We start from the raw sequence: 24,232 nt of genomic DNA on the forward strand, positions 1-24,232 counted from the left end.
GGTATTTTCATAATCTTCCAGGACATGCAGAATAATCTGTTAGGTTCCCTTTTGCTTTTCATGCATAAGAAGTTTAGTATTGTACATGGATTTTTTTTTTTTCTTCAGAAACATATCTGGAATATTTTAGCACACATGAAATTTAATCTTCTACTTAAATGTGACCTGCATTAGTTGCCTTCATGATGTCTTCTTCTGTTTGTTCTGCCTCTGAAGAACCCTCTCCTCAGATCTTATTTTTCAGTCTCTGCTATCTATTGTTTAGATCAATCTTACCTTTCCCCAGGATAAGGCATGATTTCCTTGGCTTTTTTTTTTTTTCCCCTGTACCAGTCTCTTTCCTGTACACACCCACGGGTACTTCTTGCTTGTTGGCGTGCACAGACAGAATCTTGTGAAGGAACCCAAAATCTTTAGGTTTAGTAATTTGTTAATGATGGAGGTAAAACAGAGGGGTTTTTATGAGATGCTATGAAATGTCTCTGCAGCTTCACTTCCAGCTTAATGGACTGTCTCCAGGTACTTTTTGAAGTTTGGAGGCAGACTCTGCTGCTTCTCCTTATTTCTGTTTGAATTCCTGAGTAGAGAGGTTTGGGGGAGCATTTGACGTTTTCCTTTCTGTATAATGAGGAACATTTTCCTCTGCTTTATTTCTCTAGAGTACAAGCTTGAGGTCATGTTTGGCAGTACAGGGTGGTACCACCTGGCACCAGTCTTGCCTCAGTACATGAGTTGTGAGAGAGCGTTGACTCAGTTCTTCTAGCTCTGGGTGTAATTATTATGTGCCTGGTTATAATTGGGGAATTACTCTTCAGTTCACTGAGCATTATGGAATTGGACAGAAATAAAGAAACAGTGGGACAGGTTCTGCAACTATCTGTTGAAGATGTTAGGTGAGATCAAAATACTGAAGAGAAGCTTATGGCTTGAGTTTGAGTCCCTTTTAGAATAACTTTGCTCTGCAGATAGCTGTCCTCTCCAGAAGTTGATCTTTTAATTTACCCTATTTATGATCTAATCCAGATCCCATAAAAATTGGTGGGACTTTCCCCATTGATTCCAAAGGGATAAAGGAGGAATGGGACTTTATTCTCCCTGTGCGTATTTACAATCATTAATAGTCACCCGTGTCTTGTCCAGTTTATATTTTAAGCTCAGAAGCTGTGGAAGGAAAAGGCCTATAAAGTTTTTTTGAGTGACTACACACATAAAAGCATATGGTTACATAAATACTGAACAAACAATGGAGATTTGTAGTAACAAAACAAAAAAAAAACCATTTAAACCAAATACAATCACACCTACTTAACTTCGCATTGGTTTCTTCCTGTTTATTTTTCACTAAAGTAAAACACTAGTGTAAGTTTAGGATAGCATAAGCTTTGTTTGCACATCCCTTGTCTTCTTGGGATGGATGAGTTGTAATCTTGGACGACAGTCTCATATGCTAAAGATATCCTAGTGTCTAAAGTCTACTGACACTACTTGGAAACCTGTGAGAAAGCTCAGTGGGTGCTGCAGGCTGCCTCTCTCTCTTTTTCTGTTATCTCTTGTTTTAAAAATGTTTGTGTTTAAGCTGATAGTACTGAAAGTGACATCCTTGGTCAGTGAGGCCGGAACAACCTCATTTAATCCAAGCGTGTGGATAGTAAATGGCTTCTCAGAACTGCTGGGTGCCTTGTTACCATTGCTCCTAACATGTTTTCTTACTCCTCTGATGGCTGGAACCTATCTCTGATTTCCAGCGTGGATTTCTTTGTGGCCAGCTTATATTTGTTTGCTGTGATACCCATTCAGTTTAAATAACTCTTCCTGCTTCGGATGCTTTACACCCAGACAGTATTTGTAGGTGGCATTGCATCTTTCAGCTTTTGCTTTGTGAAGTGAAGCAATCTGTGCTCTACAGTACCTTCATAGGTGAGGGGCTCTCCATTTTTTAACCACCTGGACGGCCCTTTTCTGCAGTTCTTCCAGTCTGTAACAATGTCTTTTGAAGGTGAGTGGCCAGAATTGTACATAGGGCTACAGATGAAATTTTGCATCTACAGTAGTATTTTCATTGAAAATACAGTACATCACGGATTTGTGTCTGTGATTTTGGGGGACAGTGAACTTTCATGCTGTATTGAGTTTGTGCATTGTTGTTGTCCTTTAATCAGCAAAGATGGCCAGATCTTTCTTTTCTTCCATCATTTCCACAGTTATTTTAGCATAGTCTTGTGATTAATTAAAAAAAAGAAAAGAAAAATGTTGCCATTACTAGTGTTGATTTTTACCTTTTTTCTGTTACTCTGTTCTTCAGAGTTTCAGCTTCTGAAGGATTTGGAACCGGTGTACTCTGGCTATGGTCCTGTATCCCAAAATTCTTGGGATCTAGGCTCACTAGTTGTGAAGACAGAAGAGCTGTATCCAACCTCATCAATTCATAGTATGTCCACATGGCCATTCAGCAGAAGGTAGTTACCACTAAGCCATAGCAGATGGTGGAGCCCATTTAGGTCATCTTTGTTTATCCAGCTTCTGGCTATAGTCTTTGCTCCAGTTGCCTGGTTTTGGGCATTGTTTAATATTTGCATGGCACTTACAGGGCAGCTACATCAATGCCTCATTGTGTTCAAAGTGTCATACAAACATACTGAAAATGTCTATGGAGGACCAAACTGCAGGGAGGGATGTCTTATCATAGGAGACACAGACATCGTTTTGCTGACTTCCCAGATGACTTTGGAGTTTATGAACATGGGCAATATTGCAGGGACGGGCAGGAACCCAAGACTTCTTAAGTTAGGTCTTGTGCAGGTGAACAGAGGGTCAGAGAGGCGAATGTGTGCTAAGTGTGTTGTTTGGGTGTGGAGAAGGAATGTAATAACAGAGTGGAGTTCTCCTGGTGTGCCATCGTGATAACTGCCTGCAAAAAACTGATGAAGCTCTGCTGAATCATTGTTACAGGAATAGTTTATTAACACCACTTCAGTTAGAGTGCAAATAGCTCTTTAGGGCCAGGGATTGTCCTGGAAGGAACCTCTGAAGTACCATCCTTCAGGTGGAAAGAGAGGCTTCTTCAGTGTTTTGTTCTTTTTGAATTACAGTATAGCCAAACTCCAGGAAGCGGTTTGGACTCTACAGTCCTGATAATGCAAGAGTGTCTGTGAAAGTCTTGAGAGTCGTGTCTGGTTGGCAGGGTATCTAGGACAGAATAAAGCATTCTCTCCCCAAAAGCGGCCTCAGTTCTGCCGTTGTTTGGGAGTTGTTGAGCTGGCCTGTGCCAGCAGTCCTGTTATACTCTGTTTAAATGGATGAAGCACTTCATAGGTAGTTGCCTACTGTTGTCTCCCAACTAGAATCCTAGACCTTCTCTCGGAGGGTGGAGCTCCTTGCCCATTGATCAGATAGTTCAAAAAAAATTTTTTTTTTAACCCTTTCTTTAAGGGGACCTCTGTCTCTATCTGGTAGAAGCCACTCAAATGGAGTTCTTACCAATCTTGATAAGTATTTATATTTCAATATAAAAAAGCCCCAGGGTTTTGTATTCAAGTCATATAGGGATTGTGGATGCTTTGTGTGTGTACATATGCATTTATGTATATATGCATAAGTGTATAAGATAAAATGTAGGTACCACATAACTTTTTGGTGACTGAAGTAGTGGCAGTGGTTGTATTGTTACACAGTGCTCTTTCTCATTTTTCCCTTATATTGTGCCTCTCCTCTTTCAACTTGCCTCTGATGCAAACATACTCTGAATAATTCAACACTTCTCTGATTCATACACAGTAATATTTACAGTGTAAATGGAATGCTTTCACCATTGAGAAATGTAGACATGGTCGTCATGGGTTTGTTTTCTTGGAAACTCTGCTTTGGATATTGTTTTCTTATAAGGTTCTTTTTCTTCTTCTCTTTATAGTTATACCAGCCTACCAGTGTTTTAAGATGGTAGGCATGACAGTTATGCATCTATTGTCTGCCTTAGATATATGAAAACCCTTTTCCTTTTCTGAAGATATCTCTATGGAGAGGAAAAAAAAATTCCAAATAGAAAGCAGATTAACGTTACACATAAATACACCCAAATAAGATATTTTTCCTGTCTGTGTGTTTTCTTGGCAGCTTCACTCTTTCAGACAGCAGAACAGTTTCTCATGTACACATGCGCCAGGTCAAGAAAAGGAGTTCAAACAAAACTCTGGAAAAACATGATTTAGCTGAATTTTTATGGGGGTGGATTTCTTAAACTAATTTAAACTACCATAACATTGAATGAAGGCTAACAACTCCTTATTTATGGCAGTGAAAACCATAGATTTCTGTGAAGGAACACTGACAAAGGAGGTTTATCTGACCAAATAAGTAACCCAAAAAGTTGCTCTTTATAAAATTATAGTGCCTTGTTAAATTCCATTATCAGTCATGGCCGTGGAGAGTTAATAAATGATGCCCGTTTTAGGGCCAGATGTTTTCTGCTTTCAAAATTTGATGAGGACAAAAGAATTTGCAAAAAGAAATGAGCTGGTTGGGGTTCACATCTCCCCCGACAGCTGTGCTGGAGAAAGAAATGCATGTTTTTAAATTGCCATTAATAATCTTTGCAGAGGTTAGATCGCCCTCTTGTGTGAATCCTCAGCCCTTCTGGTGTGAAATCCTATTGAATTAAGACTGCAGAACAAATGTTGGCTCTCTTTTTAGCTGTACTATTATAAAACTGTACCCCATGGTATAAATGAACTGTCATGCATATGGTAAATCTAATGCATTCTCAAATGTACCGTCTCCCTTTATGAAAAAGAGAAGGCATCCAGCACTTTGTACAAAAATTTCTGACAACAAATGGAGATACAAAGTAGGCTGTTGAATATTTCTAAACCTTTTCTTCACCATTTTGCTTTCCAGCATCAAATTCTTTAAATTCTTAAAGTAATGTGCAGTAAGCTGCATTGACATCTTCAGAAACTTCCATCTGCAGGTGCCCCTTTCGGATTTAGTTAGGTATCAAAAGAGAAACTGAGTGGAGTTCCATGTCAGTCCCCAAATCACCGCGTAATTTAGGTATAGTTAAGGTACTGATAAAGAGAGTCACAGAACTCTCATTATGAAAGTTTTTATTTAGAATCAAGACAGGCTGCCTGAGCTGTTTGTGGTATTAACTTGGTGTTCCAGATTTCCAAATAGCTGTCACCAGCTATGCTTGGCTTTGTCACTGCTGTTGCCTCATTAGGTTTATGAATGTTTTACAAGCTGGCACAGCCAATACTTTTTTTTTTCCTTTTCCCTTTCCAATCAATAAAAAGGTGAAACAAGTATTTTGTCTGTTCATTTTGGCATGAAGCCTGCGTATCAGCCAGTGTCCAAAAAATATTACTACAATCTTGGCTTAGCAGCTGTATTTCAGAATACAATTAGCAAAGAAAATATACAGAAAACAAGGAAGAAAGCTTTTATATTATACAAAAAAGGCTCTGTTGGATACAGTTTATTGAAGTGTGAAAATTTATAAGGATTGCTCATCTTGATGCTGTACAAATATTTAATAATCATGTATAATAATAGCTTGATAAGTAAGTAGTTAATGATGGAGTTTCTTTCTGAGAATTGGAGACTGATTGCTGAGTTACCGTATAGAGTAATTGTATTTATTTTTAAAAATTTCCTTACGTTGTTATAGCATGCATATATGGAGACAATCTTACTATCTTTATAAATTGTGATGTGAGAGTCAGATTTATATAACATCTGTTGAAGCAATCTGCTTGACATTTTCTTCACTTTTCTCTCTAATAGGCAGAAACTATGAATGCCAGTCTCTTACGTGTTCGTCTTGAATGCAGTTTACCTAACAATGCATATCAGCAAGTTAAGGTATGTTTTATTATCGTATTATATCTATTTAAGACTTTTTATTTTAATCTAAGTTTAAAGAGGCACTTTCCGGAGTTTTGGAAATTTTAGCAGCAATGCAATTAAAAATGTCTCCGTTTAAAGGGGAACTGTGCTATGATATCATGCTATCATTATTTGGAGAAGGGAAGAGGAAAAAATTACCCCTTCCCTACCCTCCCCCAAAACAGTCTTTAAGCATTTTAATATGTGTTACATTACTTCTATAGAGTATAAAAGTGATTATATTCATGTAATTTCCATTCTCCAGAAATGTTTTCATAAGTTTGGGGTAGTTCATACTAACAAAAGAGCAATCGGAAGAGAGTCTGCAGCCCAGACTGCCTAGGCCGTGTTTTCAAGCAGCTTTGGATTTGGACTTTGCTGTACAAGAGAACTGAGGCTCTCCTCAGCAAATTCTCTTGCTGAAAAGCTCTTCCAAAGCTTGGGGCATTTAGGACACCAGATCTCCTACTGCCAGGTAGTGCCATCAAAAGGGCTTTAAATATGTTTACGTAGCAAATAAGTATTGGTTCCCAGCGCTGCTGTTACTTGATCAGGTGTTTTGTTGGATCAGATGTGTAGGCCCTGAGCTGTGGTCTGCAGCGCTGTTCTTTTATCAAATACGACTGGGCCAAGACCCTGTAGCTGTTTTTCTGTATGTCATACACTGCAGTGGTGCTGCGCTCTGTTTTATTGCCGTATTTGATTCTTGCGTTGCATAGTAAATAAGCATAGGCTTGAGATGCACCGGCAAGTTTAAGATTGCACATAATACAGCTGCCTACTCCTTGATACGAGCTTCCTGAAAGCATATTATCCCTATGCTTGAGTTGCTGCAGCAGCTTCCTCTGTGCTTCTAGCTGTTTGTTCAAGTACTGAGGATTTCTTTGATGCTATGTGAGTTAACTGGCATCCAGTCCTTTGAGACACTTCCCCTCTCCTGTTATACCTCATTGCGGCACTTAAGATTAACCAAAGGTGGTTTGCTGCCGGTTCGTTACAGCACTTAACATGCCATGTTTGGAAGTTCTCTCTTCCTCCTCCTCCTGAGCAAATTACTCCTCTTAGTAGGCCATCAGAGCCTGCGTTTAATGACCTTCATGATGTGATGCAGGACAGATTTATGTTACTCACTGTTGAATGTCTAGTTTTGCTTTGCTTGTTGGTTTTAATTTTTTGCAAAATGGTGTCTGTGTCTTTGTAGTTGCTAAGACCTATCCGTCTTAACAGCAATCACTACTCAGAATAGGAAATAAGACCCTATTTGTATTTATCTGAAGTATTCTAGCCAGACGGCAGTGTTTTCTATTAAGAATTGTACATGTATGTTTGTTTTTTTAAAATTACTTCAGTGAGAAATGGAGACAAAAAACACAGGATTTGGAAAAAATAACTATAAACAGACCAGTGAACATGAACTGTCTTCCTACCGTTAAGACACATGCATCAGTCTGTTTATGGCACATTTTATTGAAGGCAGAGGATTTAACAAAGGAAACTGTTTTGCAGTCCCTGAGGTGAGACTGACTGAGGCAGTTTATAAATTTGCATTCTTTCAAGGTTCAGTGTCCTTTTTAGTCGTTTTTCATCTTTGTTTTTGCTGTGCTGTCTTTACCTGCACTGTCTTTGGTTTCTGCTGAGAATTTTAGCAGAGGTCCTAACCACTCCTGTTTATCAGCACTTCTGTGCTGAGCACCTTGTCTGTTAGGTACTACCCTTGAATAGCTTCTCAAGATACTGTAATGAAATTTTCCATTTTCCCCCCGACACACACACTGTATCCCCTTGTTTCACTCCAGAGCTGCTGTTTTATGTCCGATGATCCGATGCTGCTAGAAATGAGCTTAATGGTAAGAATGGAAAATGCCCAACAAGATTTTGTGGAGCACAGACAATACTTATTGGAGAATCTTTTTGTAGTTTATGTAGCAATGGAAAAAACGAAGACTTCGGGTAAGTCCTAAATATGACTGTTGATTGTAATAGAAATTGGTTTGATACATACTTCATAATCTGATGTTCTAAACTGAATCAACTTCAGTGGCAAGTTCTAAATTTTGCAAGTGAAGGAAAAAATCAGTTTAAATGCAACTTGTCAGCCACATTTGCTTAAGACAGAGGTAGTGTAGAGCCCTCTTCTTTATAAAGGTATCAGTTTGTGCAGTTGTAAACTGCATCCATTTTGTTCTTTTTCTCCCTATGCTTATACATCTGCATAAATAGTAAGAAAAGATGTCACGGTCCTTTGATTTCTACAGCTGTATTTCTAGTTTCCCATCAATTTAATTAACCATAATAGGACTAAGAAGGCAAAATGGTTTGTATAGTGCTGGCAATAGTGGCCAATGTGGAAAAGGGAAAATAAGGTATTACAGAGGATGTGTGCTTCATTTGTTCTTGAAAGCTAGAATTCCACAGGCAAAATAATCAACTGCTTACAGTTTCTTTATAGTACATTTATTAGGTGAACAAATCCTCCAAATCCAAGGGATTTAAAATTATTTATAGAGCCTTGAAGTCTGTTTGGATTGCTTTTTTTTTTTTTTTTTTGACTGTAGAAACATTTCTGCCAGTTGTACTTTCTAAAGGAAGAAGAAGAAAGGACTGCTTAAGCATCTAGGTTAAAATAATTGTTTTTAACAATGCAGACTTTGCACGAGTAAAAGAACACGATCCTTTTGTCTTTTGAGAACCTCAGTTCAAGATCTGGTTGCAAAACTGTATATGCTATTCCCCCAGTGCCTGTTCTGTGATGTGATATTTACATGTGCCTGAAACCAAAATACTCACTGTAAACCTAGTTTCCCCTGTCTGTGAGTTGCCAATAATTGGTTGTGTTCAGTTGTGGAAGTATGTTTATGCTGATGCTGGTAGAGAATTGTTCGCATCTGTCGTGTCAAGGGTGTTGGCTGTAACACTTATAATGGCTGAAGTACTAGTACATTTTTAAAGCTGTTCTCTGTTAAATATAATGCAAATTATAAATCCTGGCTGGGTTAAAGCTTGATCATGTAACCCCTCTTGACTTGCTGTCGGTAGGAAGTTCCATGTCTTGCTCTGTCAGCACTGGTGGTAACTTTGCCATATCAAACTGTTAAAATTTGCCTGCTTGCCTTCCATTTGTATAATTAAATGAGAGAGAGATGTGGTATTGAGGGAAAGATGTAACCAAGTGGGATACAGTGCCGCATTGGTCTCTGTGTGCAGTGTGTGCTTGGTGCCTTAGAGTGGGGCTGCAGGTAGGCAGGGAACTAGCCAGTCGGAAATATTGAAGATGAGCACGTGCTTTAAATCTCACATCTCTGGCGATGTGCAGTGTCAGCTCACTCAGGATCGACAGCCTTGAGCATTCTTTTGGCAGGTGGCACCTGTAGCCTTTCTTTCAAGCAGCTGAGCAAAGCACACTCATGCACAGAAGCTGTGTCTGGTAAAAGGGGAGAACGACCAAGCAGTGCCTTTCACATTAGCCTGCATCTGCTTTTGTAATTCATGTATAAGCAAGGATGAGAACCCAGGTTGTCTTTCTCTATGGAAATGTTACGACCACTGTGGTATGACAGAGTAATGTCTTCTGTCCTACTGCTCTTCTGGTCCACTAAATCTTGGTAGTGTCCTGTGAAGAGGGACGTAGCTTCACCAGAAAGGCGAAGGGTGGTTACCAAAAACGGCTATATCACTTTATTGACAGGTGGAAGTTGTGTTAAACCCTTCTCCTAACCTCCCACCTCCTGTTGCTCTAGGCAGTAGGTTACTGGAATAGAAAGAGATAGGATCATTCCTGTTTTAAACCCAAAATGTGACAGGTACCATATCAGGCTTCACATGGCAGTTGTCTTCTGAGACTGCTTACCATTCAGCCGAGGCAAGCCAGGAGTTTGTATAGGGGTGTGCATGTACAGGACGTTTTCCTGGGCTCCCCAATGCTGGTGATACTTCAGCCCCTAGACTGTTAGACATCCACCTTTCCAAACTCAGCTGTGCCTCCTGCCTCGCTGCCTACCAGGAGTGGAGGTGCTGCCTGAGGTCAAAAGTCTTGTTGAGTGGTTTTCTGCTCCTTTATAAAACAGTATGAGAGGATTGCCAGCCCAAGATGTGGATAATTCCTCCTTTTACGAAGGGAATTATTATTTTTGTTAGTATTATTATGACTTTTTTAATTTTACATCGTTACTGCTTCTTGTACGAGTGTCTGACAAAGCAAGCGAGCTTTGATCTTTGAGCTTACCTGGGTGTTCGTTCTTTTAAACAGATGATTCCACAGTAAACATGTATGTGTTGCATTCTGGGAACAGCCTGGTGCACATACAGGTAATTATGTGCTTCATGAAGTTGTATTTTTAAGGCGTTGAATTTGATTGGGGAATTAATTAGCTCACTGGTTTACAGTCTGTGAGTGGGTTGATTTTTTGCTGGTGGCAAATGTCACGCTTCCATATTTTTAAAATGTGCCCAAATGTCTAACAGATCTTGTAGATTATACTTCAATGATGGATTTTTTTTTTTAAGATGTAAGAGCTGTTAACTTGAATAAAGATCCACGTGTTGATTTAGAAGATGTGAAAAAATTGCAGATATTGGCTTGCAAATTTGACAGGAGCATAGACATTGACAAGAACTAATACTGGAATTACAATAATAATTGTGATACTGCTACAAGGATCATTATATCTTGTCTTAACGCAGGATATACGACAGTTGTCACAAAAAGAGACATCGCCTGTGGAGTTTGAGCCAGTACTGCTATCTTCTTCACCTACAAACTTTACAAAAGTTGCTTCCATTTTTTGTAGAGGTACAGTATGCATGTACTTGCAGATAATGTGATTAAATAAGGTTTGATTATTAAAGGGTAGCTTGCTTCGGCAGATAGAGACCCTGAAAAAGCTCAAAATCAACTTGTCTGGAAAATTTTTAGGAGGGTGAATTCTTTGTGCTAATTGTTTTCACCATTTTTGTGTATATATGCTGCCTCTCATGCTGATCTAAAGCTCTAAGCTATACATATTTCAAAAAGAGGAAGAAAACACTAAAATTGTTAGCTGATTTTAAAATAAGTGTAATTATTGAAAATGCTTTTTCAACATCCTTTTATGATTTGTGGTTATTTTTCTGTTTCCAATGTATTTTCTAAAGGCTATTGTGCTTGGGTGGTCATTTTTTTATGACATTTCTTGGCAGGATCATTGAAGAGGCTTGCCTGAGACCAGGCATGTTTGTGGAAGAGCAAAGATTAAAACTGAGGAATTCCTGACTCCAGCCCATTTCCTGTTCTGACCACTAGACTGCAGTGCATTGACTTTAAATGTTTCTGAAACAGGCTGCTTTCATAATGACATTGGGACTTGTTTTTCCTAGAAAAACAGGACAAGCAAGAAGAAGGAACGGACTAAGTTGTGGAGGTTTTTTTTTTCCTCCAAAACAGTTTTTCTTTTATTGAAAGGGGGCAGCATGTTCTGATAAATCAGAATGCTGGCTTAGGAGGCAGAAATCTGAAGCTATGCCAATGACTCCTGGTTAAAATTGGTCAGGCTGCTTTTAACATCCCCCCCCCTTTTTTTTTTTTAAATGTAGCATTCATAAATTCCTCTTAAATCAAGGTTCAGAACCTCTGAAAATTAAGACATGAACATTTAGGTCTGTTCTTCACCTATGTGAGAAGTGGAACAGCGAACGTTCTCCTTTGTAGATGTCTTTGAAATCCTCATGTGAAAATCATTATGGATGTGTTTTTGTTCTTCTAGTTGATATTTTATTCTGCTCTGTCTGTTTTTTGCTCAGCTGCATCATGTGGCAGCGAAGGCTCTTATGCAGATGGCAAGAGGAAAAATCTGTTGGAAGGCACTACAACACTAAAAGCCTGTCTTTCCTGTCCTGTGATGGAAGGGTAGGTTAACAGTGGGTTGGTTGTTTTTTTTGTTAACATTCACTGACTTTGTGAAGAATACTGCAGCCTCCTTTAAGAGACGAAGTTAGCTTGCTTTGTCACCGAATGGCTCTAAGGTCAGTGAAGAGGCTCCTTCCTATTGTTGCTGTGTCATTTGCCAAAACAGACCTGTGACATTTCAAGTAATAGTTCCGTGTTTTATACAGCAAGAATTTCAAGATTCAGTGAAAGGACGCGCCTTAACAGCTCATAAACACAGCGCACAAACATTGCTTAGAGTCTGTGATAAAATTTCCACCCTCCTCGTTTCTCCAACATAGAAGCAGTGTAGTTGTAGAAAAAATGTGGGGTAAATTCTTTTCCTCTTTTGCCAATTTCATCGGAACTACCACATCACCAAATAGTAGTAGGCAATGTTGTATTGTAACATATGAAGAGGGTACAATGATTACTTGGCTACTTTTTCTTTTTACATTTTTCTTGTCAGTTTTTACTCTGATGTTATATGTAAATATTCTTAAGGAAATAATTTTGTTCTTTCTCCTTAAAACTTAAAACAAACAAACAAACCCTCATTGTGCAAGAGCTGTACACTTATCTTCTCTTGTGTGGACTTGTGTGTGCTCAAAGACAGTTACAGATGTATTTGTTTTATTCTGTATTTACTTACAGATATTTTGATGTAGATCCTTCTGCAGCATTGTTTCATATAGAACCACGTCATAATACTTCAGGTTTGTGGGCCATATGGTTTACAAACAACTTTGACTTCAGCATTGAACTTAATGAAGTCTTTGTAGCTAGAGAAACGAAGAACGTTTTAAAGGTAAGTTTTATTTTGTTTTCATGCAATGTTTTGTCCTTGATTTAAGAATTCAGTCCTTTGACATACAGAATAGGCTCTTCGGAGAAGAGTTCTCAATGCTGGTTGAAATCAGTAAAAAATAAAATAAAAAGTTGTTTGCCTTTAACTGTTAGGTCCTGAAAAGCTTAAGCTCTCAATAGGCATTATTTGCTGTCAGGCTTGTTTTTGGATTGCTGTGTTAGCAACTATTTTTTCATTTCAGTTGCAGCTACAGATGCGTCAAATTCTGAGAACATGGACTGGTCTATAATTGTTGCATGTGTTTTTTTGTGTGCTATAGGATTCAGCACTTCTTCATAGGCTGTATTGGAAGTCTTTAGTACATAGACAAGCTTTGAAGTTTACAAGGCGAGACCAGTAATTTAAAACAGAAAATTTGGTTTGTGAATACTCACATGATGTAGGGATTTAACTGGCCATTTTGTATATTTAGGAGATTTATATGTGCAAGTTGTATGGATCAGTTATGGGTGTATATGAATGTGTAATAGCAAAAATAATGCAGAGGAAGAGGAAGTTCACACTTTTCAAGATACCAGTTGTACTCAAAAATATTTTACCAATTTTAATTCAGTTTTCATTTGATTCTTTCTAGATTGTGAACTTTGCTGAGCCTTTGACTCTACCTCCAGGCTGCTGGAATGTATTTTCTTTAAAATTCAGTGTGAAAGACACACTAACAAATGTACTTTCTAGTGTTTGTTTGACCACAAATGTAGGAATGATGTTTGAAATACCTCTGCAGATTTATTCGACAGTGTCCAAGGTATGGTATTCAGTTGTGTTGAGTGATTATTATGCACTGCAAACCAAACTGCAGCAGCTTCTTTCTTAGACTAGAAATCTGTCCCTTAGTCCTGAAGGAAAAACTGAACACCAGACTATTGTGTGAAACCAAAGCTTGAGAAATTAAACCCTCAGAGTTAAAAAGCATTGAAATTATGGTTCTCTAGGCAACCTTAGTTCTCTTCCTTGACTCATCCACATTATGCACTGAGAAACAGGAATTGGGCTCGTTATTTTGTCATATAGACGGTGATTGTTCTTGTTTTGTTTTGTTTTCCAGCAGGGAGATCTTCATTTTGAAGCCATAGCCCATTGTGATATTCAGTGTTACTTGGGAAAGTCTGATTCAGGTAGGCCTGGGTTTTTTTGTTTTTTGTTTTTGGGGTTTTTTGTTTGTTTGTTTTTTAGGCATCTGATGGCCATTTTGTGGTAGAAAATGCATTTTATGTGGCACAACTTGTAATGAGAATATTCAGATTGTTAATACAAGCACTTAATTTTATGTCTTTTTAAAAACATCCACTTTCCTGAGAATATTACTCATATAAGCGGATTTGAATAACCTGTACTGAGTGCAGTATTTCAGACCTCTAACTCCATAGTACTTACTAAGCTGTTGTTCCATGTCATAACATTGTTATGGACTTAACAATGTTTAAGACTCTCCTAAAAGTTCTTACTGGTGGTATACTGCTCCTTGCTTTCTTCATATGCACATTCTCCAGAGACGTTCAGGTAGAATGATAAAGCTGTTGACTACCTCAAAGATGGCAGAGATTAGAAAATATGCAGAATCTGGACCCACATCCTGTGAAGTCTTTATCTGATGAAAAACCTGACCAGTATCCTATCTTTATCCAGAGTTAAATTTAAAGGCTTCCTCTTTATCTGTTTCTCATAGTGATAATTTCATAGATTTCTGCAAAAGAGCATTTGTCAGGCTTGTAAAACAGCACTGAAATGCTTAAAGCTGTATTAAGTAAAATGGAAAGAAGTGGTGTCAGTTTTTCTGAAACTGTGGAACCTGCCCAGATACTGTAATACATACTGGGAGCTGTTTTAAGTACCTGGCTGGCATCTATAGAAACACAGTGTTAGATACTATGTAGACAGGCTACTGCCTGAAGAATGTGTAATCTGACTGACTGATTCAAGATAGTGCTTTTTTTATTGCTGCTTAAGAAGGAATTTCAGTAGACAGCTGGGTACCATAGGTTTTAAAAGTTTAAATGCTCCTTCTGAATGTGTTTTCAAGATGATGCTTTCCTGAAATACGTTTTTTTAATGAGGATATCAGGAAGGCAATAGTAGTCAGTCAAATGTAAAAAGGAGGATTGAGGTAATGGATGGAAACACATGGTTAGAAGAATTACTGATACCTATGCGCATTTATGTAAATATCTTAAAAGCAAGTAATTAAAAAAAAATCTAAATAAATATTGCCAATATAGGTAGTCCTTGTTGTTTGCTTTCTTTTCATTCTAATACACACAATCAGATTTTCACATATAGATATTTTTCCTTCTAATTTAAGGTACTAGTAATTTTTAAATAGAAAAGTCTAATGTACCTGCCTGAAAATACCAGCTTGAAGAACTTGAAGCTGAAATGTTCAAGTCATCATCAATCTCAGTTGGTTACTTTAAACACCAGGGACTGTAAAATAAAGTACACTTGTTACTTTCAGCATTAGCCACTTTCGTTTCCTTTCAATAGAAATTTATTTTCCTGACTCTTTTCTGCTATGTGAAAATGCTTGAACCAATATGACACCAACTTTCTAAAAGATATTAATCTTTAGATTGAAGTAGAGCCTGGCAGTTTTAGCTTTAATAGAATTTGAGAAAATGTTTAGCATCTGGAAAAGAGAAGCTAAAACAGAAACACCATTAATGCCAAACTATGGTATTTGTTTTGCTACCCACTGTGCTATAATATTAGAAGTTTGTACCGCTATATAGAGAGAGTACGTGATCTAGGTATTTCACTGATATCAGTGGAGAGTTCTGTGTAAAGACTACTGACAAAATAATGACTTTTCAATGCCATCCATTAGAAATAACAGTAAAAAGGGTTTAGCAGAGCATAAAAAATGTCTACAATTCCCATACTCGTTTGCATGTAGAATTACTGTGGTTCTGCAGATGTATGTTTTTATTGCCCACATTTGATTTGCTTAATATATGTACCTTCACGTATGCTGTTTTGGAAGGGGAAGGTGGATTGCGCACTCTCTTGCGTGCGTGCGCTCTCTCTCTCTGTCTCTCGTTGTCTCCCCTTTCCCACATTCAGAAGTAGATTGATGGAAGGAGCAAATGTTACCTCTGTAAAATATGAAAAATCTGTTACTGTTTTAGCAAATGTGCTTTGGCAGAAGAGTCTCTCCCTGGACCATTCTACGTGGGATGTGGATTCTGAGCTTGCAAGTGAACTTTTTGAAAGATGGCAAAAAATAAGACGTGGAGAAGCCTGCAGGTCTGTACAAGCCAGTACAGTACTATACAAAACAAATATTTCTACTCTGAAGTATTCGTAATTAGAACAAACATTTTGACCTTCCTGCACTCAAGTCTAGGCATCTTGAAGCACCTGGAGTTTCAGAGCATCATGGAAACCCCAATTTCCATTTCAAGGCACTGTCAGCAGTAATTAAACTTTTCAGAAGCTGAACTTTTAAATATAAATAATGGTTTAACTACAGTAACCCCACCACAACTACCCAGTTTGAAAGCAGTCAAAGCGTGTTTTATCAGATCAATTATGGTAGTTGCACAAATCCTCTGTCAATAGACTGCGTAGTAGTCTTTTCAGGGTCAGGGGCTTTGAATAGTTTTAAAGCTTTTTAGAGCCTGGCCTAATGGATCCAACATAGTGACGACATGGGGAAGGAAGCAGTCTCCGTGCCTGAGCAGTTCTAGTAGAGAGACTGGATCAGTGACATCAGCCCCTTTGCAGAATGAGGAGGTAAAGCTGTAAAAACTGGAATCGTGTTGCAGGTGGGAATGTGGCAATGGAAGGGATGCACGTAAGTTATGCTGACTCTCTAGTGCTAGGTTACAGCTTTATAGGCTTTATTGTGTGAAGAACGTTTTCAAGGAAAGATTAGTTGACATAAATAACAGGCCCTAGCAAATCATCTTTTGTTTTTTTAACAAAGCTTTCTGGTTTTGCCAATAAAGCAGGAGAAATATTCTAGGATCAGCTGGCTTCATTCACCAGAAGAAGCTTGAAGAGGAGTCATTTGCCTTTTTCTTGCCACGGTTGACTACAGAGCCTGGCCTTATGCTGAACTTCAGTGCCACAGCAGTTAAAAGTAGTATGGTAAGATTCTTAACCTTCTGAGTTGATGTGTGTTTAACTTGTTTAAATAACAAACTCTGCTGTTAAAATTTGATGCTTAACGTCTTTATATTGCTAGTACATTGGTGTTTTGGAAATCTTTGTCTGGTCTAAGACACCGGTTTTGTTTATTCATTTGGTTCTTTGATAAGTTCTCTAGCTACCTAATATTAATATTTTCATATGAAGAGAGGAGTAAAGCAATTCAGTGTAGATCTTAACTAACAGTTGTTCATGGCTGTTAAAACTTTCATCACATCCTGGCATAAGTTGTATGCTTGTGGTAAAATAATTGAACAATGGACAAGGAATAGCATGTGCTGATCATTAATGGTGCATGTGGTTACAGGATGGCTTGCTTCACACCAGAGCTGTTTATAATAAAGTGTATAAAATGTTTGTGTAAGATACGACGCTGAGAGATCAGCAGAGCAATGTGTCTTGCAAACATGCTGACAGTCATTTCTTTCTCATTTGTCAGATTTTGGTCACTACTAACCTAGCCTGGGCCAGATCCAGTCATATGGAGATATTTTTCATAGACACATAGTGTGAATTACCTTAATATTCCATTAGTGCCATTTGATTGTCAGAAAGAGAAAGAATGACATCTTACTAATTTCACCTTATTCTGTGGAAGGGCTTTGTTCATGTCTGCATGTGTAATTCAAAATCCAAGTGAAAGAGTTGTTTTGGGGAAAAAAAAAGTCTGTATTTTTGCACATGCAGTTCTTCATGCACTGCAAATGAAGACATTGTGGCGAGATCTCCTGCTGTTTCATGCAGTTTTGTGCACATGTGGTTGTAAAGTATTAAGATAGAAGCCAGGCTGAAGTCCCTTGAAAGTGCAGTTCATGTTACCAATGCTGACTTATTTTACCTTCCAAATATCAAATATGTAGTTTCTAACTTTTTCTTTTCCCCTCCAAACTATATAGGTAAAATATTTCGTACTAAGAAACCCTTCATCCTTCCCAGTTACGTTGCAGCTTCTGCCTCTCTCTTACTACCCTGATCCCCAAGCTTCACTGAATCTGCTCAGCAAATGGTAATTAGTATAACTATCTCAGAATACTGTTTTCCCTTTATAAAGATGTATTTGCTATGCCTTGCGATTGTTGCTTATCGTTGTTTTAGCTTTTCAAAGCATAACTTAGCTGGGGACAATGTTCTGTCCCGGTTTGGATGGCATAGTTGTGTTCAGGTTAGCTGTCTGCTCTGTGATAAAACCCAAATGAATAAGCATATTTTCAGTGAGTCTGTCTGCCAGCCACAAACTGTAAGTATTCATCTAAGATCTGAGGCTTAGCCTCACTTGTGCAAGCTGCCCGGGTGAGGGGAGCAACTTGCATATGTGGGGATGGGCAGCTCCCAGCAAAGCTGGCTGGGAAGTACATGGAGTAGACTGTCATCAGTGAGGAGGAAGGTTTCCCACAGAAAACTTTTTTTTTTTAAGCTTCCATGTTAAAAAGCCTGGTTGGAGAGGAGGAAACAAGAGCCAGGAAAAAAATTGAGCAGGGCCAGAGCTGAGAACCCTGGCCTAAATGTTCAAGGCCAGCTAAATAAATGTCTCTGCATTGTTTTGAACTTTTTGTTTTTGAACAGAAGATCTAATTTCTGCAGGTTTTAGATGAGAAATCTAGGTAGAGTCAGATAGTCTAAAGGGGGATGGTGACATGGGCTGAATTTAACTCAGTTAAGCCCTGACTGTCACATTTAACTTTGGAAAAACTGCCCTACTTGTGTAGGTGGTAGGACTATGATTTCTATTATTTGCTTGCTGGGAGTTAGTGGGACTACTCACCTGCTTAAGTGTACCTTGCTTACTTGGGGCCCAAATCCCTGTGTAACTGCTTCCTTAACATCATTTCTTTACATACGTACGTGTGTGTGTGAGTGTGCATGTATGTGTGTGTGCATATATATATATGTATATATACATATGTATGCATTAATAACTACATCTTTTTGCATACTAAATATAATTTCTGGTGGTTTGAAATTCCTTTTTGTCTGTATTTGCACACTTTTATTTCTGCAGGTCTTTTAAGTTTACCAGAAGTCATGTTCACTGACTGTGTCTTTTTAAGCTAATGTGGTAGAAAGTTGTGGCAAGTGAATTTCTAATTCAGTAGCTGGAGGCCAATTAGCCTTCCATTATGTAAACTCTACCTGGTAGTTTTCTTATGTCCATTCTCAATGCCTTAAGTGTCAAATGCCTATAATTTGCTCTCAGACAAATAGTTGCTATAAGTGATTTTAATTTGCAAAGTACATGGGGGAAAAAAATATGAATTTATCCCAAATAAATCATGAGCAGAAAGAGAGATATTTGAGTAAATTGTTGAGATTTGATAATGATTATTTCTCAACAATTGTGTGGGCAGGAAAAGCTTTTGAACAATTATGTTTATATGAAATAAAAATTATATTTCGTAGAAATCATATGTCTTCATTGTTATTATTTGTAATGTTTTATGCTGAGAGTCTTAAAATGCCAAACCCTTGTGTCTGTTTTCCAAATATATGGAATCCACCTAAAATTGTAGTGTATTCATTAAAATGCAGACCCATGTTTCAATAGTATTTCACATCTGCCAAAATGCAATTGTAAAAGTATTCTTCACTTAAGAATAAATGCCAGCATGTAAAAATAAATCAATGTAGTTCTGACAGACTAGTTCTGAAGTACTTAATTTTTTTTGTTTTGGTTTATTTAGGTTTGGCATAAATGTGAAAGCTATTAATTTCACAACCTCTGAATTCAGGCTCATGGATGAGTGTTTTCACAGGGTAAGATGTCTAATTTTGATTGGGAGAGTGATCTGACGCACTATAAAAATGAACGTTTTCCTAGCTATGTTATATTGCAGTTGTTACCAAAGGCTGTTTGAAACAACTTAATTGTGCTTCCTTGATTCTCTGTTAGGTGTATATCTTTGCAATTGATTTCTTTCCAGAGTTTGAATTGGTTGTTTCCTAAATTGAAAACAACTATGGAGAGCGAGTGTGTGCATGTGTGTGTGTGCGCATGTCGAAGAGGCCACAGTTAATGTTAAAGGCAGCAGTCAACATCCTGTGCGGGGGCTTGTGTGGTGCCCCGGGTTGCCCGTCAAGTGTCAGGCTTGCGAGTCAGTGAACTCACAAGCCGGCTGGGTAATAGTAGAAGGAAATTCTGCCTCGTAGTTCGAGGAAGGAGAGAGCTGGGTTTTATACTTTACCTCAGTCCCATTGCAACTTCCATATCGAGCTTGGAAAATCGCAGTTCTCTGTGCTTCCCACTACCTTATTTGTAACAGGAGTGCGATGGCACCTGACTGCATCGCACTGATGCTGAGTTGTGGTTATACCCTGGGGTGTTCTAGCATGGGTAGCAGAAAAGATACGGTTTCAGGCATGTTGGCATAGCCTAGTCTAACAGCCAGAGTACTGTCCAGGGTACCAGGAGAGTTTATTCTTAAATTTCCAGCTTGTGCTGAAGCCTGGCTTTGACATGTTTGCCTTGCTGTGTGCACATGCTACAGCCACACCTTCAGTTTGCCGCTGTGTAGATACACATTGCTGCAAATATGCTTTAAGACCCTAATGAATATTACTTTATTAAAAATAAAAAAAAGTTATACTAGTCAAAGCTGGCCTTTGCTTTATGGCACAAGTTAAGAGTTGTTGTAAAGGAGGGGAGACAGCAGTTCTTAAATGCTAGCCTGTAGGCACACTCTGTAAAAGAGAAGGTAGTTCCAGTAGTATGTAGATAGGACTGAGTTTCCAGAGTCCCATGCACATACCCTTGCCAAATGGAAAACAGTGGCAGATTTTAACACCAGCATGTATAATGTCTGGATTTCACCTGGAGGCTGCAAGGGCTGGAAAGAACGTGTGTGGTTAGATAGTTATTCAGTATGTACATATACAGGGCAACTCTTGGCTTATTGTTAACCAAATCACTAATTGTTAATATTTACATTTTCGAATGTGTCATTGTTTGCCTGATCATGTTGTATACGTGTGCCATGAACTGTTAGACTTGCATCTGAGTGCATGCATGTGTTTGTAGGGAGTGACAGGTGAACTTTGCAAATGTCATACATGACTGTTAAATGCAGGTTCTGAAACTTTCTGTACTCCCCCCCGTTTTCTTTCCCCCCATAAAATAGACTAAGAATAAGAATGCCTTGGACTAGAAAAGATAAGAAAAGCCATTAATACAACACCTATGAATTTAAAAACAATCAACCTAAAGCCATTTTGTAATATTTATGGTTGTTTTGACTGCTTTATAGGTGTCTGAATACTTTTCTAAGAGAGCCCCAGTTTGGGGACAGAAAGATTTTAGGGTTATTTTTATTTTTTTAATAGGGAAAAGAGTAAACAATGCTGAAACCCAGCAAAATTATTACATTATTTCTAGACTTGCTGAACTTCTGGTAGTGCTGCTCTTCAATTAACATGCTGGGGAATTCACTTTGGCTTGTTTCCAGTGACTCAAATGATCAGCATATTTGCCAACAGTCCTTCTCTCAATTAAATCAAGTTCCAAGTCTTACGCTGGGGGTATAATGGTTGCCACATTTCCCTGTGCAATCAGTATACTGTCAGTTCTCCTTGTGTTGTGAAGTACTTCAGCATTCCTTGAATATGAAAGACAGTATATAATTTCTTTTCCATCTGAGCAAATAAAATCTGTTTTAAAAAATGAAGTAATACATTCCTTATTATAAGTGCAGTAATATGAACTTTTGGTCAAATAAACAACCTTATCTGATGTTTTATGCTGTCACATTGAAAGAGTTTTGTGTAATGAGTTAGTTAGCAGTAATTGCACCTTGCCAAAAAATATCTTATGTGGTGCTAAGTAAAGATTCAGTTGCTTTTTTCCCTGAGATTTTTAAAAACATATGTTTTCCTTGAATAAATAACTGCATTTTTTGTTTAACAGAAAGGACGTCAGGAGGATCTCATCAACAAGAAGTGCAGTTCTGAGCTGCTTCAGTTACATTTACAACCGTTGGAAACCAGAAGAGTTGGTGTAGTTTTTACACCAGTTGACTACAGAAGAGTAGCTTCCCTTATTTTAATCAGGTAAGCCAGGTTTTAATTGTAAGTGATAAGCAAACAACTCTGCATGAAAATTAATTTGCCAGATCTTAGGGCAAAGACAAATGGTCAGTTTGAACATCAAAATGCCTTCGCTTTAATAAAAATTGACCCTGATGTCTTGTTTCTGCTTAAAGGCTCTTTGTGCCTTATGTCTTGGTCGTTTAAAAAGCATAACTTCAGTTGAGCCTTTTTGCCCCCCACCCCCCCTTGGTGTCTGATCAGTGAGTTATAAAATGTATATGAATATATTGTATATGTAGCTGGGGCAGTTCTGATTTAACTGGCTTAGGTACTGAAAGAATTGTAGCTGTGTTAACAAAGTGATGTTTCATGATACTACCAAAAGTAGTTCACTCAAAGGTAGCTTAGGTAGTTCTGCTCCTAGCTGAGTCATGTAGATACTGCCATACACAGTTTTCCATGGGTGATACCATAGAACAATATCTTATAGTCCCCATTAGTGTATTCCTTTATGAACAGAGTAAAAGCATTGTCATGTTGTGTGGCTTCACTGTTTTCAACTCGACTTCATAATGACAGGATTTAAGTATCAAGTGAATCTAATTTACAGCCATACATTGGGTATTTTTGGAGGAAGAGCGAGTTTGTGGAAGAAGCAACCATTTTTATCAGGTGGGATTACTGTTATCCAATAGCAGTAATCACAAACTTATTCCTTTATTGTGTGGAAATTTGCTGATGAGTGGGACCTGAATGATTCTGTCTGTATTTAGGGAATCGTATTTATGCAGATGTGGCCAGTGATTCTGTTCCTGAAACACTGTTGTGTTGGATTGACACCTAGATAGCAGAGCCATGCTTTTGTAACCTACTTTTGTGATTCAAAGGCTGATTGCTTGATTTTCATATTACAACAGAAACAACTTGACTGTTCTGGATGCGGTCAGTGTAGAAGGCTTTGGAGCCAAAGAACTGCTTAAAGTAGGGGGAAGACTGCCAGGTGCAGGAGGATCACTTAGATTCAAGGTGCCAGAAGCTACGCTAATGGACTGCAGACAACGTGAGTAGGAAGAAGCAGGTCTCTGATCCTGTAGCTGGCTGTGTTATTCCATAGCATTACTGTTCCGATACAGTAATGTCAATTAAATAGAAAGTTGAAGTGGAAATCTGAAGACCTTGGTAATGAGAGACATAGGTTCTGTTTTCTCAAAACACTGGCTGAGGATAGTAACAAATTCTGGAAATACCCTACTGCAAAACAGTTTGTATTAAAATGTTGGTCACTTTTGAATTTTTTTATTAGATTGAAAGTAAAAATCATTTATAAACATAAGAATCTCTTTAAGCACTGAAAAATAATTGAATATTCTTTTTTCTTTCAGAACTGAAAGACAGCAAGCAAATCTTATCCATTACAAAGAACTTCAAAGTAGAGAATATTGGGCCTCTTCCTATAACAATTTCATCTATGAAAATCAATGGTTATAGTTGCCAAGGATATGGGTTTGAAGTGTTAGACTGTCAGGAATTTTTCCTGGCTCAGAACTCATCACGAGAGATCAGTATTGTGTAAGCACTGACAAATTTGCTGACAAGTTAATTTAAGTGGAAATTTGAAATAGTAAAAGAATTTCAGTAACAGGCACTCCAGTAGCACACACAAAATATTTGGAGAGCTTTAAGTGTAAATTCCATAGACATTTCCACTCTTCAGTAAGTATAATGCTAACAAATTGATGATATAACAAGGTTTCTTTATGGGACTCCATTATCTTTAAAAGGCAGCATACATGCTTTTGTCTGTGCATTATAAAGTAATAAATTAAAACAAGAGTTGTCACGATAAATGAGGAAGGAATACTTTGCCACTGGCTTTTTTTCATTTTCTTTTCTCTACTTTGTTACAAATAGACTGACTGCAATCTAGTCATGTTTTCCTAACGTTGCACAGAGTTCTAAAAATGATTCATTTCTAAATCCTGTCAAAATAGTGGTATGGGTCAGGGAAATAAGTGAAAGAAAAGCCTGGCTTTTCTAGCCAAATCATCATCCGTTAGGAATCTTTTTTTCCCCTACCTTCCAGTGTTGTGCTGGGACCCTAGGTACCTGGCCCTTTCCAAAGCAGTGCTGCCTGTATGCTTAATAACCCTTTCTGGTATAGAGCACTTCAGTTAGTGTGCATTGATTATGTGCTCTCCCTTGAAAAATGGAAAACAAGTCACAGTAGAGCATTGTGTGTGTGTGTGTGTGTGTGTATATATATATATATATATATATATATACATACGTATTTTTGTGTGTATAAACAAATGTATTTTACTGCTTGAGGATGACCTCAAAATTGTACTTCTGTTAGGCAGATAATAATGTGTCTGCATAGTCTAAGCAAGCAGTGGTGACATTTCATTATGTTTTTCATATTA

The 24,232-nt window shown here is 38.0% G+C and overlaps 1 protein-coding gene across 7 annotated transcripts in view; it reads left to right on the plus strand.

Annotated features, from left to right (window-relative positions):
- TMEM131L (transmembrane 131 like) overlaps positions 1-24,232 on the plus strand; it is an 84,604-nt gene that overhangs the window by 42,196 nt on the left and 18,176 nt on the right. For 6 of the 7 annotated variants that reach the window (XM_067297830.1, XM_067297832.1, XM_067297831.1 and 3 more), the window contains exons 8-22: positions 5,779-5,856; positions 7,677-7,830; positions 10,127-10,185; positions 10,561-10,669; positions 11,656-11,761; positions 12,434-12,587; positions 13,222-13,392; positions 13,693-13,762; positions 15,770-15,887; positions 16,592-16,733; positions 17,690-17,799; positions 19,472-19,544; positions 21,688-21,830; positions 22,727-22,869; positions 23,192-23,378. In XM_067297830.1, coding sequence (XP_067153931.1) covers positions 5,779-5,856; positions 7,677-7,830; positions 10,127-10,185; positions 10,561-10,669; positions 11,656-11,761; positions 12,434-12,587; positions 13,222-13,392; positions 13,693-13,762; positions 15,770-15,887; positions 16,592-16,733; positions 17,690-17,799; positions 19,472-19,544; positions 21,688-21,830; positions 22,727-22,869; positions 23,192-23,378 — 1,817 coding nt within the window. Of the gene's footprint in view, positions 1-5,778; positions 5,857-7,252; positions 7,395-7,676; positions 7,831-10,126; positions 10,186-10,560; positions 10,670-11,655; positions 11,762-12,433; positions 12,588-13,221; positions 13,393-13,692; positions 13,763-15,769; positions 15,888-16,591; positions 16,734-17,689; positions 17,800-19,471; positions 19,545-21,687; positions 21,831-22,726; positions 22,870-23,191; positions 23,379-24,232 lie in introns of those variants that run through there. The other variant, XM_013951677.2, reaches the window with a different exon arrangement.

The sequence above is a fragment of the Apteryx mantelli genome, chromosome 5 (genome assembly GCF_036417845.1).
Source record: "Apteryx mantelli isolate bAptMan1 chromosome 5, bAptMan1.hap1, whole genome shotgun sequence".
NCBI classification, from domain to species: Eukaryota; Metazoa; Chordata; class Aves; order Apterygiformes; family Apterygidae; genus Apteryx; species Apteryx mantelli.